General features: G+C 39.7%; 1 protein-coding gene across 2 annotated transcripts in view; it reads right to left on the reverse strand.

Moving 5' to 3' along the window:
• Window positions 1–17,212, reverse strand: part of DNAJC2 (DnaJ heat shock protein family (Hsp40) member C2) — a 35,271-nt gene that overhangs the window by 15,653 nt on the left and 2,406 nt on the right. The window contains exons 2-3 of one of the 2 annotated variants that reach the window (XM_032402320.1): window positions 16,555–16,745; window positions 11,471–11,546 (exon numbers count right to left, since the gene is read on the reverse strand). In XM_032402320.1, the coding sequence (XP_032258211.1) occupies window positions 11,471–11,546; window positions 16,555–16,745 (267 nt within the window). The remainder of the gene's footprint in view (window positions 1–11,470; window positions 11,547–16,554; window positions 16,746–17,212) is intronic. The other variant, XM_032402321.1, reaches the window with a different exon arrangement.

Genomic DNA, 17,212 nt, shown 5'->3' on the forward strand with positions numbered 1-17,212 from the left:
CGGGGAGCCTACTTCTCCCTCTGCCTTCGGCTCCCCCTGCTTATACTCTCTCTCTCATTCTGAGAAATAAATATAAATCTTTAAAAAAACCTCTGCAACAACATCAAGTATAAGAGAACATCTGCATTATAGGGGTCACAGAAGGACAGAGTTAGGGGCAGAAAACTTATATGAAGAAATAATGGCCGAAAACAAACAACCTGTAATGAAATAGATATCCAGCTTTAGAACACACAGGGAGCCCCACAAAGGAAGAATGAAACCCAGAAGGTCTATCCAATGCATAATTAAAATGGTAAAAATTAAAGATAAACAGAGAATCTTAAAAACAGCAAGAGAAAAAGGAAACAGTTACATAAAAGGGGAACTCGATAAGGACAATTTTTTAGCAGAAACTCTGAGGTCAGAAGGGAGTAGCGTGGGGCGCCTAGGTGGGTCAGTCATTAAGCCTTCGGCTCAGGTCATGATCCCAGGGTCCTGGGATCGAGCCGCATATCGGGCTCCCTGCTCCGCGGGAAGCCTGCTTCTCCCTCTCCCACTCCCCCTGCTTGTGTTCCCTCTCTTGCTATATCTCTTTGTCAAATAAATAAATAAAAAATCTTTAAAAAATTATTTTAAAAAAGGGAGTAGCATGATATATTCAAAGTGCTGGGAAAAAACCTACAACCAAGAATACTGTACTGAGCAAGGTTATCATTCAGAATGAAAGAAGAGATAAAGAGTTTGCAAGACAAAAGTTGAAGGAGTCCATCACCACTAAACTAGCCTCACAAGAAATGTTAAAAGAGAATTTTTTTTTTTTGAAGATTTTATGTATTTATTTGACAGAGACACAGCGAGAGAGGGAACACAAGCAGGGGGAGTGGGAGAGGGAGAAGCAGGCTTCCCGCGGAGCAGGGAGCCCGATGTGGGACTCGATCCCAGGACCCTGGGATCATGACCTGAGCCGAAGGCAGACGCTTAACGACTGAGCCACCCAGGCGCCCCTGTTAAAGAGAATTCTTTAAGTGAAAAGAATAGGCATTAACTAGAAGAAAATGGTGAAAGGAAAACTTCATTGGTAAAAGCAAACATACAGTGAAGATAGATCACCAATAAAGCCAGTATGAAGGGAAAAAGGTGAAAATAGTAAAATCAATTGTTATCTACAAAAATCAGTCAACAGATACACAAAATAAAAAGATGTAAAATATGACACTATATACATAAAACATGTGGGGGGAGTAATATAGTGCTTTTAAAATGTGCTTGAACTTAAGCAACCATCAACTTTAATATAGACTGCTATTACACACGCAGGATGTTATAATATGAACCTCATGGTAACTACAAATCAAAAACCTGTAATAGATACCAAAAATAAATAAATAAATAAAGGAGTCTAAGCCTAACTTTAAAGAAAGTCATATCATGAGGGAAGACATCTTGAGAATAAAGAAACAGACAAGAGCTCTAAAATACACAACCCCCCCAAAAACCCAAAACAACAAAAAAACACCCCAAAACCAAACCAAACCTAGGAAGCAATTGGCAAAATGGCAATAAGTACATATCTATTAATAACTGCTTAAAATGTAAATGGTCTAAATGCTTCAAAAAAGACACACGGTAACTGAATGGATAAAACAACAAGATCCACTGGGGTGCCTGGGTGGCTCAGTTGGTTAAACATCTGCCCTTGGCTCAGGTCATGATCTTGGGGTCCTGGGATCAAGCCCCACATCAGGCTCTTTGCTCAGTGGGGGGAGTCTGTTTCTCCCTCACCTTCTGTGCTTTCTCTTTCTCTCTCAAATAAATAATCTTTAAAAACAACAAGGCCCATGGGCGCCTGGGTGGCTCAGTTGGTTAAGCGACTGCCTTCGGCTCAGGTCATGATCCTGGAGTCCCGGGATCGAGTCCCGCATCGGGCTCCCTGCTCAGCAGGGAGTCTGCTTCTCCCTCTGACCCTCCCCCCTCTCATGCTCTCTCTATCTCATTCTCTCTCTCAAATAAATAAATAAAATCTTTAAAAAAAACAAAAAAACAAAAAAACAAGGCCCATCTATATGCTGCCCACAAGAGACTCACTTCAGCTTAAAGACATACACAGACTGAAAGTGAAGGGATTGAAAAAAATATTCCATGCAAGTGGAAGCAGAAAAAAAAATTGGGGTAGCAATACTATGTCAGACAAAATCAACTTTAAAACAAAAACTGTAGAGACAAAACAAGGCCTCACTTAATAAAGAAATCAATCCAACGAGAGGCTATAACAATTGTAAATACCTATACAACCCAACAGAGAAGCACCTAAACATATATAAAAAAAATGGTTATAAAAAGAAATTGACAGTAATACACAATAATCATAGGGGCCTTTAATACCCCACTTACATCAATGGACAAATTATCCAAACAGAAAATTAGTAAGGGAACACTGGCTTTGACAACATATTAGACCAGATATACTTAACAAACAGAACACTCCATCCAACCATGGCAGAATACACATTCTTCTCAAGTGCATATGGAACATTCTCCAGGATAGATCACGTTAGGCCATAAAACAAGTCTCAGTAAATTTAAGAACACAGAAATTATAGCAAGCATCTATTATACCCACAATGGTATGAAACTAGAAATCAATTATAGGAAAAACACAGGAAAAAAACAAACCTGTGGAGGCTAAACAACATGCTACTAAACAATCAATGGGTCAAAGAGGAAATCACAGAGGAAATTAAAAAAAAAATACTGTGATCTAATGTATGGTGATTAACATAATAATAAAAAAAATACTTTGACACAAATAAAAATGGAAACATAATGGCCTTAAAAGGCAACCTACTGAATGGGAGAAGATATTTGCAAATGATACATCTGATAAGGGGTTAATATCCAAAACATAAAGAACTCCTAGAAATGAACACCAAAAAACCCCCAAATAACCCTATTAAAAAAATGGGCAGAGAATCTGACTAGACATTTTTCTAAGAGGACATACAGATGGCCAAGAGACACATGAAATGATGCTCAGTATCACTGATCATCAGGGAAATGCAATTCAAAACCACAACGAGATATCAGAACAGCTGTTATCAAAAAGACAAGAACTAAGCTTTGGTGAGAATGCAGAGAAAAGGGAACCTTCATGCACTGTTGAGAGGACTGTAAATAAGACTTATTTATTTGAGAGAGAAAAAGTACGAGCAGTGGGGGAGAAGCAGGCTCCCTGCTGATCAGGGAGTGTGACGTGGGGCTCGATCCCAGGTCTCTGGGATCATGACTTGAGCCAAAGGCAGACAATTAACAGACTGAGTCACCCAGGCACCCCGGTAGGATTGTAAATTGGTATAACCACTATGAAAAACAGTCCATCAGAAGTAAAAATGACTTCGAAAGATAGGTGAATTTGGTTTAGGTGAATGGAAGACAGGAGGTAATTCCAAGCAAATGAGTAAGAGTTAACGAGGCACAGTGCCAAAATAATTGAGCTAAGGTCCTTGTAGCAAACACTTCAGGCAAGGAAATTTGTTTTTAAAGAATCTTACTGATCACTCTTGAAGCATCCTTCTCTGTATTAATAACTGAGCACTTTACATTTGCCAAAAAGATTATAAACAGAAGTTACAAGGTTAAGGGAAGTGATCACCTGTTTTAAAACATTCTTTTTTTTTTTAAGATTTTTATTTTATTTATTTGATAGAGAGAGACACAGCGAGAGAAGGAACACAAGCAGGGGGAGTGGGAGAGGGAGAAGCAGGCTTCCCGCAGAGCAGGGAGCCCGACGTGGGGCTCAATCCCAGAACCCCGGGATCACGATCTGAGCTGAAGGCAGACGCTTAACGACTGAGCCACCCAGGCGCCCCTTTTGTTTCACATCACGTACTGCTTAAAACCTTTATCTCATGTAACACTAAGTAATAAACAGCTTGTGATGCTTGTGGGGGATGTACAGAGAGGAAACTTGCCAAAAAAAAAAAAAGAGAGAGAGAGAGAATGGTTTTTTAAAACATAAGCGTAATCAGGGACGCCTGGGTGGCTCAGCCAGTTAAATGTCTTGACTCTTGATTTCAGCTCAGGTCATGATCCTGGAGTCTCAGGATCGAGCCCCATAACGGGCTCCCTGCTCAGCGGGGAGTCTGTTCTCTTTCTCTCTCTGCTCTCCCCCTGCTCATGCTCTCCCACTCACTCTCTCAAATAAATTTTTTTTAAAAATCTTAAAAAAAAAAAAAGAATTTTAGAACTAGAAGGGATGTTAGAGATTATCTAGTCACATTTTAAATTTTACAATGAAAAAAACTGAGACACCCAAATTCCCTCCTGTTCTATTCCTGCTCAGCAAAGCTCAATTTTTTTAATACCTCAGCTTTAATTTAAAAAGTGATTACCTACTGAATTTGTTTCTAAAATGCTTTTTTGATGAATACTGTTGTCATTTTCTTTGTGATATGTATCATACAAATATACATTATACGTATCTACACATATATATTCGTGACATATATATACACAGTATTTATATATATATATGTAAAACTACTTTTTGAGATGTGAGATTTTCACTGCCAATTAACCTAATGGGAACCCTAAATGATGGGGAAAAATCCTCAAAATAGAAGTTTTACATATATAACATATATGTATGTATGTCATATATATGTATACTTATAAGCATTTATATATACTATATATGTCATTTTCATTTATATTTACTGATCATTTCCTTTATAATTTTTTTCAGTACTTATAACTTATAAGGTACCTTCATCATTCTCAACAATTTTAATATATTTTGTAGTTTCATTATTATTTTCTATGGTTAGAACTGAAAATTGTAAAAAATTCTTTAAATTTTTTTAGAATTTTAACAAATTCAAGTAAATATCTAAACCTTTCATCATTTGAAGTCCTAATAACATCTAATAATCCTTCCCTTCTCCAGTGATGTATGATGCTTCCTTTATTATAGCAAATTAATCAGGGTTTGTTTCTGGTTAACTATTCTTGCCCTGCGATCATCTTTAAAATGATTATACCCTCCTAATAAATTTGATGGTAACTTCCAAAAACTATTATTTTTGTATATTTCTCCTGCATCTAGCCACTTGACTCAACCCTTTTTTTTTGGTTTTCTAGGTAGGGCCTATATTACCTACAAATAATGTATTTTTCTTCTTTCCAATAGTTCTCTTATTTAATATCTTAGTTCACTAAACTACACTCCTAAAATAGCATAATAATAAGCAGGCTAGTTTCTCCCATGGATTTTAATGGTAATATCACTAACATCACACGGTTAAGTTTGTTGGCTGTAGGTGTGAAATACTTACCAAGTAGGAAATTAACTGTATTTTTTTGCAAAGTTCTATTTATCAAAAAGGAATGTCTATTAAATTGTGTTTTATACATTTTTCACTATTTAGAAAATCACATGTTATCTAAATTATAAACAGATTTAGCTATATTAATATACTTCCTAAGTTAGATTCCTGAAAGAAATCCTATCTGTTCGTGGGTATTCTTCTTTTAATGTGCTGTTAAATTAAATTCGCTATTATATTTTTAAAAGTTTATTTATTTATTTTAGTAATCTCTACACCCATTGTGGAGCTCAAACTCACAACCCCAAGATCAAGAATTGCATGCTCTTCCGACTGAGCCAGCCAGGTGCCCCTAAAAACATTTTTTTCAGGAGGTAATTCTTTCATAACTTTTAAAATTTCTTCCTATTTAGGGACACCTGGGTGGCTCAGTCAGTTAAGCATCCGACTCTTGGTTTTGGCTCAAGTCATGATCTCAGGGTCGTGAGATCAAGCTCCATGTTGGGTTCCATGTTCATTGTAGAGTCTGCTGGAGATTCTCTCTCTCTCCCCCCTCTGCCCCCCCACCACTCCTGTGCACTCTCTCTAATAAAATCTTTGAAACATCTGCCTTTAAAATTTCTTTCTCAATTTAAAAAATGTTCATTTTTTTTTAATTTTTTTATTGTTATGTTAATCCCCATACATTACATCATTAGTTTTAGATATAGTGTTCCATGATTCATTGTTTGTGCATAACACCCAGTGCTCCATGCAGAACGTGCCCTCCTCAATACCCATCACCAGGCTAACCCATCCTCCCACCCCACCCCCTCTAGAACCCTCAGTTTGTTTTTCAGAGTCCATCGTCTCTCATGGTTCTTCTCCCCCTCCGATTTCCCCCCCTTTCATTCTTCCCCTCCTGCTACATTTCATTTTTTAAAAAAAGATTTTATTGGGGCGCCTGGGTGGCTCAGTTGTTAGGCGTCTGCCTTCGGCTCGGGTCCTGTGGGATCGAGCCCCGCACTGGGCTCCCTGCTCCGCGGGAAGCCTGCTTCTCCCTCTCCCACTCCCCCTGCTTGTGTTCCCTCTCTCGCTGTGTCTCTCTGTCAAACAAATAAAATCTTTAAAAAATAAAAATAAAAAAATAAAAAGATTTTATTTGAGAGAGACAGAGAGAGCACAAGCAGGGAGAGGGGCACAGGGAGAGGGAGAAGCAGACTCCCCATGGAGCATGGAGCTCAACTCCGGGCTCGATTATGAACCGAGATGGGTCCTGTGATCATGACCTGAGCTGAAGGCAGACGCCTAACTGACTGAGCCACCAGGTGCCCCTCAAAAAAGTTCATTTAATCAAAATTTTTGAATCTATTACATTTAATAGTGGTCTCCATTAAAAACATCTTCTGTAATGGTTTCTTTCTGTATTTCGCTATTTGTTTTTTCTTTTTATAAATCCACTTTGGGATACCGCTGTTTTATCTCTTCTAATTTTCCATGTTCCTTGGTGCTATTCTTTTAAACATTTGAACTGGATGCCCATTTTATTTTTCCCTCTTTTTAAAAAGTAACAGTTTAAGGCAATGAACTTACTTATGGTGCAGCTCTAATCGCCATCCCTTAAGTTTTGATAGGCAATGATTTTACTTTTACAAAAATAATCTAATACAATTTTTGTATCTTTCTAGGCCCCAAAGAGTATATCTGATTTCCCAAGTGATTGTTTGATTTGTTTAATCACATCTTTTATTGAATTAAAATACAATTTACGTTGAATTTTGACAACTGTATACACCCCTATATCTACCACCAACGAAAATACAGACCATTTCCATCACCGCGTTCCCTTCACTCTTTCCAGTCAACTCCCATGCCCTACCACCTGATTTCCTTCACCATAGACAACTTTTGCATGCTCCTGAACTTCATGTAAATGGAATTATAGTTTGTCTTTATATCTTTTCTGTTCAACCCAATGTTTTGAGATTCATCCCCATTTCTGCATGTCTTAGTTATCTGTTCTTTTTTTAACCACCGAGCACTAACCTACTGTATGAGTATACAGCAGTTTGCTTACCCATGATCCTGCTGGTGAGCACTGGGCGGTTTCCAGTTTTTGGATATGGTGAATAAGGCTGCTATAAACGTTTGCGTACAAATCTTTTTATAGGCATAATAAAGTTAGTAATTTCTACACATACTGTAGGGCTTCAAAAACTACAGGTACATTTTTGTTTTTTTGAACTCCAATTTTTTTTTTACAGTCTGGTATATCATCAGCTTCTTCACTAACATTCCAGAAGAAGCATTTTTGTCTTCTAGATGGTTTAAGCAGAAAGGAACTTATTAAACGTTAATAGGCAGCTCACAGAATCTTTGAAAGAGTCAGACTACAGGGCTTGGAAGCTATGTACCTAGGAACTATTATCAATCATACCAGATAGTTCAGAGGTGTGATGATCCCAGCACTGTGGGGCGCTAGAGACACTGAGCACGGGCTGCTTCCACGGCCAGGGCAGAGGGAAAGCCATACAAGCTTTGCAGTGCGTCTCCACGCCCGCTGGCAAAATGGATTCTGCGCAGCACAGCCTACCTCACACTGCGCTCCTACGAATTTCGAAGGAAGTGTGCTGGGCAGTGAAACCTAAGTCACATGCCCGCAAACATTCTTAATTCCAAGATGTATCTTCTTATAAATTGGTTAAGTTTCCTTCTTTATTTGCAATTATGGTTTGTGACATTTATTCTGACTTCTTTAGAAATCTGGCATCTCTATTCTTTCTCTCTGAATCTTGGGAACATTCTCACGGTTGTCCTCTGCTCTACTGTTTTTCTAATCAGTATGTCAACCTTTGGAATCCTAAATTCTGCTCTCATGTTTTCAGTTTCCACACAATTCTACTTATTTCTCCCTAGTCTCTTTCGCCATGTTTACACCACACCCCCAGAGCAGTGTCTTCATATTTTACTGACCACATGAGGAGATACTTAAATTTTCTTTGGAAACTTCTAAGTCTAAGAGAGGTGATGTCTTTTTTTTTGTTGGATTGTCTCCTCTTATGCTGCACTGGTTTTTTTCTTGAGTTTTCTGCCTAATCTTTATTCATCCATGTGTATTAGGGAGTCCTGAGGCTGTCTTATATTGTCTCTTGTGGAGGGGGCAAAAGATATTTCTCAATATTAAAAATAAAGGAGGCCAAAGAACACTGTCTGAAAAAGAAACAAGGGTAATTTGCGAGTAGCAGTTGTTTACTGAAATTTCAAAGATACGCCCATCTCCTCCCACCGAAGACAGTTTCTGGGATGTTTTGAGGGTACATTAGCAAAAAGGCTTTTATTGTACATTCATATTGCTATTTTTATAAAATGTTTCTAAACAGGATTTAAAAAAAAATTTTTTTTAAGATTTTATTTATTTATTTGACAGAGAGACAGACAGCAAGAGAGGGAACACAAGCAAGGGGAGTGGGAGAGGGAGAAGCAGGCTTCCCGTGAAGCAGGGAGCCCAATGTGGGGCTCGATCCCAGGACCCCTGGATCATGACCTGGGCCGAAGGCAGACACTTAACGACTGAGCCACCTAGGCACCCCAGGATTTTTAATTTTTAAGAAGCGTAAGGAACAGCTTCAGTTTAAAATGTCAGAAATATTCTGAACTAAAATTATTAAATTTAGAAAATTCAAATCACCGAAGACTTTATTTCAGTGCAAAGAATATCAAACCTACATGCATCATTTGCCAGCGTGGCTGGCAATTTTATTTCAAAACAAAATTATGTAAGCAGCTGAAATCCCACTTTTAGTATTCAAGTACTTTCTCTTAACCCATCATTCAACTTTTCTAGTGACTTATTCTTTTCAGACAATGCAGAGAAGGAAAAAAAAAAAGACCACTTATTTTATTCACCTTTCAGTGACTTCCTAATTTTCACTAAAGCAATTCAAAATACATTAAACAAAAAGAAAAGTCTTTTTATATGTGTGTAACAGGATATAAGAACTTGAAGGATCTCGGGGCACCTGGGTGGCTCAGTTGTTAAGCGGCTGCCTTTGGCTCAGGTCATGATCCCAGGGTCCTGGGATTGAGCCCCGCATCGGGCTCCCTGCTCTGCGGGATGCCTGCTTCTCCCTCTCCCACTCCCCCTGTTTGTGTTCCTGCTCTCGCTATTTCTGTCAAATAAATAAATAAAATCTTAAAAAAAAAAAAAACTTGAAGGATCTCAAATGCAGTAAAACTTTTATTTTTATTAGGCTTCTGTGCTAATAATTACAGATTTGTAAATGTTAAACTTCACATTTTTACTTTTGAACTAAATTTCAGAAAGCAGTAAAGCAAGCAACTGCCTTTTTTTATAATGACAGAGGTAAGAGAAAATCAGTTTCCTTTTGAATAAATACTGAGAATATCAACATAGTGGCAGAGAATGAATTATAATTTTACTTAATGTTAATGTGATGCACTGGGGTTGCAAAACCTCTGGCTATAGAGTATTAAAAAATTAACTTCTACTACGCCAATAAAATGAACGAACTTAGAAACAAATGAGGGGCGCCTGGGTGGCTCAGTCGTTAAGCGTCTGCCTTTGGCTCAGGTCATGATCCCAGAGTTCTGGGATCAAGCCCCACATCGGGCTCCCTGCTCCAAGGGGAGTCTGCTTCTCCCTCTGCCTGCCACTTCCCCTTGCTTGTTTCCTCTGTCTCGCTGTCTCTCTGTCAAATAAATAAATTCTTTAAAAAAAAAAAAAAAAGAAAAAAGAAACAAATGAATGTTTCTTTTACAGCTTATTGTACATTTTTTATCTTTAAAGAAAAAAAAACTCCTTCACCTTAAAACATCAACTGTTTTCATAGTTCTAAATCACTTCCAATTCTTTCACAAATTTATATGTATCAACTCATTCGGTATTTGTATGCTGTTCTTTCATATAGCAAGACTTTGCAAATATTTTTCCACGGCAAATGAATTTCCCTGGCATTTATGTATGTTGCAATGACTATTCATATTCATTAACATATGCTTAGTCTAAAACCATGCCAGCTTTTTAATAGTCTAAAATCATGCCAGCTTTTTAAGAAACTGAATAGATCTAAAATCATCTCATAAATTCCTTCACCTTATTAAAAATATTTCCTGTGATTTTCCTAAATATAGGCATTAGTGGAGAAAATTTTGAATTTATCTACTATACTTAGTCTCAACTAGTATTTTTCAACATGAGATGGGTCTCATTCAGCCACCTTCCTCCAAGTACAACACTTTCTCCTCCTGATTGGCCTTGACTCCCTAACTCCTTTTCCATTTTGGTCACAATCTTACCTCCTCTGACCTCAATATCCATTCTCTAGAGTGGAGGGCAGAACATTCTCCTAAGATAAAACACAGAAAACTAATCACCTTCACCCCTTTGATCAAACTTTATTAACCAGGTGAACTGAATGGTGTGTAGGGCACTAAGGGGATGGTGTTTTATAAAGCATGTGAAGACCAGGTTCCCAAGAATTCCCCTGAAATTTTTATCTTTTTTTTTTTTTAAAGATTTTATTTATTTATTTGACAGAGAGAGACACAGCGAGAGAGGGAACACAAGCAGGGGGAATGGGAGAGGGAGAAGCAGGCTTCCTGCTGAGCAGGGAGCCCGATGCGGGGCTCGATCCCAGGACCCTGGGATCATGACCTGAGCCGAAGGCAGACGCTTAACGACTGAGCCACCCAGGTGCCCCGAAATTTTTATCTTTTTAATGAAGAAAGCAGTAAAGCATCAGATAATTATTGGGCAGAAGACTCAGGGTGGTATCAATAAAAATGTAACCTAAACCACAAAATAACATCAAAAAACCTAAGTAACAAGGCAGCTTCCACTAAATACAGCTGGCCATATTTCTAAAGGGAAATGAAACATTACTTTTTTAAAAGCTTGCCACTGGAAGAATGTTCTTTATCTTGGTCACAAACACACCTACCCACCCATCCTCTGATTTCTTATTCCCAGTGAAAAAGTCCATGCATGAGAATGATTGTTTTCTGGTTCTGAAGGTAAAGGAGACTGTGGTTATGCATTGTTATGACCATGTATCAAATGCTGTTGAATCTAGATTTATGGCTATAGACTATGATAGTGCATATCTTTTCAAAAAGATAACATTTCCTATGCCAGATATTGGATTATCTCCAAAGAACTAAGTACTTACGAGCTGCTTTGATCTGTCTCTGTGTAGCTTTATATCTTACATGGCCAAGTCCAAGTACTGCATAATGATCTTGGTTCTGATAAAGACACAAAAGGGAGTCAAGTGTGAAATGGAGCAATATATCTTATCCCTTATGCTGGTACCCTAAAATAGTGCTTCCCATAATAGGAGTCCAGTGAGACATTGCATATAAAATGGATTCTGTAGTAAGTCTGGGAAATGTGGACTGTGATAACAGCCCTTGTGATGCTTTGTATGCACAGAAGCCTAATAAAGGCTCTGAGAAGTCCTGCAATTAAAAAAAAAATGCAAACAAACCCACAAAACCCGGCATTTTCCAAACTTACTTGACCATTGAGCCCATTTTTCTCTTAAATGGGAATTTCCAGGTGCCAAGTCCAAGATCACCTACTAATATCTTATGGCCATCCTTAAATCAGGATATAGCCAGAAGATTTCAGAAGAGAGGGAAGTATTATCACAGTCCACAGGGTTGGGCCAGCGCAATGGTAAGACTAGGAGTCATGTTCAGCAAAGAAGGTAGGTTGGATGGAAATTTTGAGAAACTGAGGGATGAGGCTTCTCCGGAGAGGAAATACCTGCTTTTGTTTCTGCTTGGGTTAACATCCTTGTGATTTTACAAGTTGAAGTAGCAACTGAAGTCTCCCTACAGAATTCAAAGAGTGTATCTAGTATTGGAGAAGTGAGTGGGGAGGAAAGGGAATTGAGGGCATTGTAACATGGGAAGAAAAAGTCAAGCAGGGCTCACTGGTTTCCCTTTAAATTCAGGACTGCAAAGTTCATATGGATGGGCTTCTTCATTATACCTGGCAATAATACTTCGTTCCAGCTGGTTTACCTTTCCACTCCCTAAGGTTACTATTTCTCTAGTCACTCCTCAAACCTCACAGATCCTTCTCCACCCTCTTATCAACAGCCCTGCCTCCTGCTTAACTAAAAAATGTAAATTATCTTACTCAAATTCCTACCTATCTTTCTACCACCCTACTGGCATCCATAGATCTTTCCCTTTCCCTCCATTCACAACTGAAAAAGCCTGTCCTACCAAGAGAAACTACTCCATCCTTCCTCCTGGTTCTCTAAGTCTCCTCAAAATACTAACGTCTTTCAGATATCTCCTAAATTTCAACTGGATTATCTTCATCCTTATAAAAATATGCTTTGTTAGCTCTCAACCTTTTTTTTTTTTTAAAGATTTTATTTATTTATATGACAGCGCATGTGCAAGCAGGAGTGGCAGGCAGAGGGAGAGGGAGAAGCAGGCTCCCCACCGAGCAGGGAGCCCGATGTGGGGCTCGATCCCAGGACCCTGGGATCATGACCTGAGCAGAAGGCACACGCTTAACGACTGAGACACCCAGGCGCCCCCCCTTTTTAAGATTTTATTGATTTATCTGAGAGAGTGCACACACGTGCGCACAAACAGAGGAGAGGGGCAGAGGAAGGAGAAGCAGACTCCCCACTGAGCAGGGAGCCCGACGTAGGGCTCGGTCCCAGGACCCTGAGATCATGACCTGAACTGAAGGCAGATGCTTAACTGACTGAGCCACCCAGGTGGCCCTGTTAGCTCTCATCCTAAAAATACTTCCAAGATCCCCTTTCCAGTTACCGCTCTATCTCCATTTCTCTGCTGTTCATCAACATTAAACTTCTTGAAAAAGCCGTCCACACATTTACCTCCTTCAGCGTGCATTTTCAAACCACTCCACTTTGGTTCTGCTCCATCCACTCCCACCCCAGGTGCAATGAGGCTGCTCTCTTCAGTATGAATTTCCAGGTGCCAAGTCCAAGACCACTCATCTGTTCTCACTTGACTTCGGCTCCCAGTGGCAGCACAGCTGACTCCTTCCTTGAAAGATTACCTTCCTTTAATGTTTCTGTGCATTCACTCTTTTCCTCCCACCTTCCAGCACCTTTTTTCAGATACTTTTACTGGCTTCTCCAGGACCTGCAAAGCTCAGTCCTGGGGTTTCTCTCGTCTCTCTCTGTAATTTGCTCCTGGGTGACGTGAGCCAATGCCAGGGCCAGAACATAGTCAGTACCCTGTAACTGCTTACGACTCCCCAGGTCACTTGAGCACAGACCTCTCCTCTGAGCCCCAGCTGTACGGAGCACCTCCGTCTCCCGCTCGCTCTTCCTGGCCTGTCACTCTACCTTGGTCACTCATTCCCAAATACAAGACTGGTGTTGGCAGTTCACTGCAGACACCAAGCCCTTTCTCCTCACATGCTGTTCTCCCCACCTGGCACATTCCCCCACTCTTCACATGGCTGCCATCTTCTCATCCTGCAGTCTCAGCTTAAATGTTATCACCTTATTTAAAATAGACATTTCTCTGCCCATCTCTGTTCCTTCTTGTTTCCCCTAAAGTACTTACAAACTGTCATTGCTTCCAACTCTCCAATGGCCTTCCAGTGACTATTGCTCCTTAACCTCCTCACCACTCCCTCATCCACGCTAATCCACCCATTTGCCTTCATCAGTTCCTGGCACACTTCGAACTTCTTTCTGCCCCCGCACAAGCTCTCTGCCTGGAATGCCATTCTCCCTGATCTTGGCGTGTCACTCAGGTTTTATCTTAAATGTCAACTCCACAGGCCTTCCCTGCCCACTCAACCTAAAGCAGTCATCTGGACACTCTATCACTGCACCCTGTTCAACTTCTTTGCCCAGCACCTGGTGGCCACGTCCTTGATTGTTTACATATTATCTGTCTCCTCCCTGGAATAGAAGCTATGTGGGAGCAGTGATACTGTCTTGTTCGGCAGACTCCTCAGCCCCCAGAACAGCATCTGCTACGAAGCAGATGCTTAATCCCTGTTTGTTGAAAGAAACAATTAACTGAACCAATGTATGAACCCTGCTACCTTGTTCTGACATCACCTACTCTTTTCCATACCAAAGACCTCCATCTTTTTTCCTTTTCTCTCTTGTAGATCTCAGTGGTCCCCAATTCTATCTTCTCCTGACCCCGCCTTTCTCTCGTTAGTATTTTCTCTACAGTCCAGCTTTGAAAAAGAGTATTTTGCACTGTGGTCTCCATTTCATCACCTCCTAATCACTCAACCCAACTGTAACTGCTTGCCTCCCGAACCATTCACCAAAACTGCTTTCAGTGTGGTCACCTACCCTTCGTGTGCCAAACCTGGCGGTTTTTATTATTATTCATGTTATGTGACTGACCTCTCCAAAGCAGTGACATGGGTGACTGTTTTGTCCTTCTTGAGACTTCCTCCTCTCTTAGTTTCTGGAAGGGTCTAGTGCCTGATGTTTAATAAACCTTAGCTGAACTAACAAATGTCTCTTTCGTTGTTTTCTTTTGACCTCTTTCACCCTTCTTAGTATCTTTTGCTGCTTCTCCTCCTCTGCCCACCCGTTAAATATTCAGGCTCCTCAACGTGCAGTCCTTTTCTTTTAAAACTGATGACAATATGTGAATCAGCTAACATTTTGAGTGCTTACTTACTTTTCTAAGTGCCTTACACATACACTTTATCTCATTTAACCCTCACAAACTAGGAGACAGGAACTCATTATCCACTATCTGTTTGGTATTTATCACGTGTCAAGCACTAGGTTAAGTGCTTTATATACATCATTGCATTAATCTTCACTATACTCCTTTGAGCTGTTAGCAATCTCACTGCACGAAACAGACGTGTCAAGTAACTTTCCCAAGGTCCCAGCGCACTAAATGGGCAGAACCAGATTTGAATTCTGGCACTCTAATTCCACAGTATACATATTTAAGTATTATACTAATGCCTACTTAAGCTTTAGGATACCTACTTGTCTATATTCTTCTCCTTGGCTGATGTCATTTAATTCCCCCAGGCTCAACTACCACCTACAACTTGCCAACAACTTGCAAATGTTTTTGGCTTTATCCTCCTTTCAGAGCCACAGACCAATTTCTAACCATTTACTAGAAGACTTCATCAGTACATTACTAGAACCTCAACTCTGACATAGCCAAACTTGAACACAAACACCACATTCCCCACAAACTTCCTTTCTCCTGCATCCTAATGTTGGTGACTGACATCACACTCCAGCAGGTCATTCAAGCTGGAATGCTCAGAGGTCTTCTAAGTACATCTCCTTCTCTTGTACCACACAGTCAAGGTCACCAAGCTCTATCAAGTCTACCTCCAAAAAAAACACGTGTTCCCTCTTCCTCAAAACCCGGCCATAAATTTAGCTCAAGTATGCATCTGCAGGCTTGGATTATTGCACTAGCCCCGTAACAGCAAACTACTCACTTCCCCTCCAGCCCTGCCCTCCCTTTTCAAGCAATTTTCTGTACTGCCAGGAGAATTACTTTGCTAAAATTAGCTTAAAACTTTTGATGACTTCCTACTGCCCTGAAAATAAAATCTTAATTCCTGGGGCACCTGGGTGGCTCAGTCGTTAAGCGTCTGCCTTTGGCTCAGGTCATGATCCCAGAGTCCTGGGATCTAGCCCCGCATCAGGCTCCCTGCTCCGCGGGAAGCCTGCTTCTCCCTCTCCCATTCCCCCTGCTTGTGTTCCCTCTCTCGCTGTGTCTCTCTCTGTCAAATAAATAAAAAAATCTTTAAAAAAAAAAAAAATCTTAATTCCTTCCTTACTTAGCATGGCATAAAAAGGACAGTACAACAGAATTTGGTCTAGAGTTTTGTTTCAGGACTAATTTCTCACAACCACCTTTCAAGTACCCTACCCACTCTACTCTTCACTAATCCCCGAAGAGGTGATATACATTCTTTACTCCTTTGTGTTTTTGCAGATCTATTCCTTCTACCCAGAACACCTTTTCTCCCTTCTCTGCTTCACGAACTGCCACTCATCCCTTTAAGGCCAGCTCAAACATTATGTTTTCTGTGAACACTTCCTGGATTTTTCCAGCAGAGATGGTATCCTATGACTAGTGCTATCCCACTCAGAGCTTAACAATAAACAGGTGTTCAGTTATGGTTCTCTTGTTGAAGCATCTTAAAACATGGCTTACTGATGGAAAACTCGTGGGAAAACTGCCTATGCCTCACAAAGCATCTGACTGAACAAAAGATTCAGATATTAAATACCTTCCAGTCTTTGGGATCAAGTGTTTTCAACATGGGAAACTCTTCCAACTGCAATTCTTCATCTTCTGATTCTTCTGATAATTCTTTCTTATCCTCCAGTTCCTGAAAAGAGGCAGAAGCATTTCTGTTTCTCCTCTTAACAAAAGCTTCAAACCATCTTCCCACAGGTTCAACTTGACAGAGTGTTGAGGCTGTGATTGAAAGTGTTAAGAGAGGCTTCAATGTATTGCATGGAAAAAATCTGTTTCAAGGCAACATAAGATCAAAACAGCATCAGAATGTAATTTTAAAACCATCAACTAAAGAAATACAGGGACACCTGGGAGATATTGCAGGTTTGGTTCCAGACCACCACAATAAAGCAAATACTGCAAAAAAGTGAATCAAATATACTTTTTGGTTTCACAGTGCACATAAAAGTTATATTTACAGTATGCTGTAGTCTATTAAAATTCCAAGTGTATCATGTCTTTAAAAACCATGTATGTACCTTAATTTTAAAATACTTTATTGCTAAAAAATGGTAACCATGATCTGAGCTATCAGTGAGTCATTATCACATCACAGATCACCATAAGAATGACAAAGTTTGAAATATTGTATTACCAAAATGTGACAGAGACAGAGTAAGCAAATACTGTTGGAAAAGTTGCTGACA

Source organism: Phoca vitulina, unplaced genomic scaffold (genome assembly GCF_004348235.1).
Source record: "Phoca vitulina isolate PV1807 unplaced genomic scaffold, GSC_HSeal_1.0 scaffold4, whole genome shotgun sequence".
Lineage (NCBI taxonomy): Eukaryota > Metazoa > Chordata > Mammalia > Carnivora > Phocidae > Phoca > Phoca vitulina.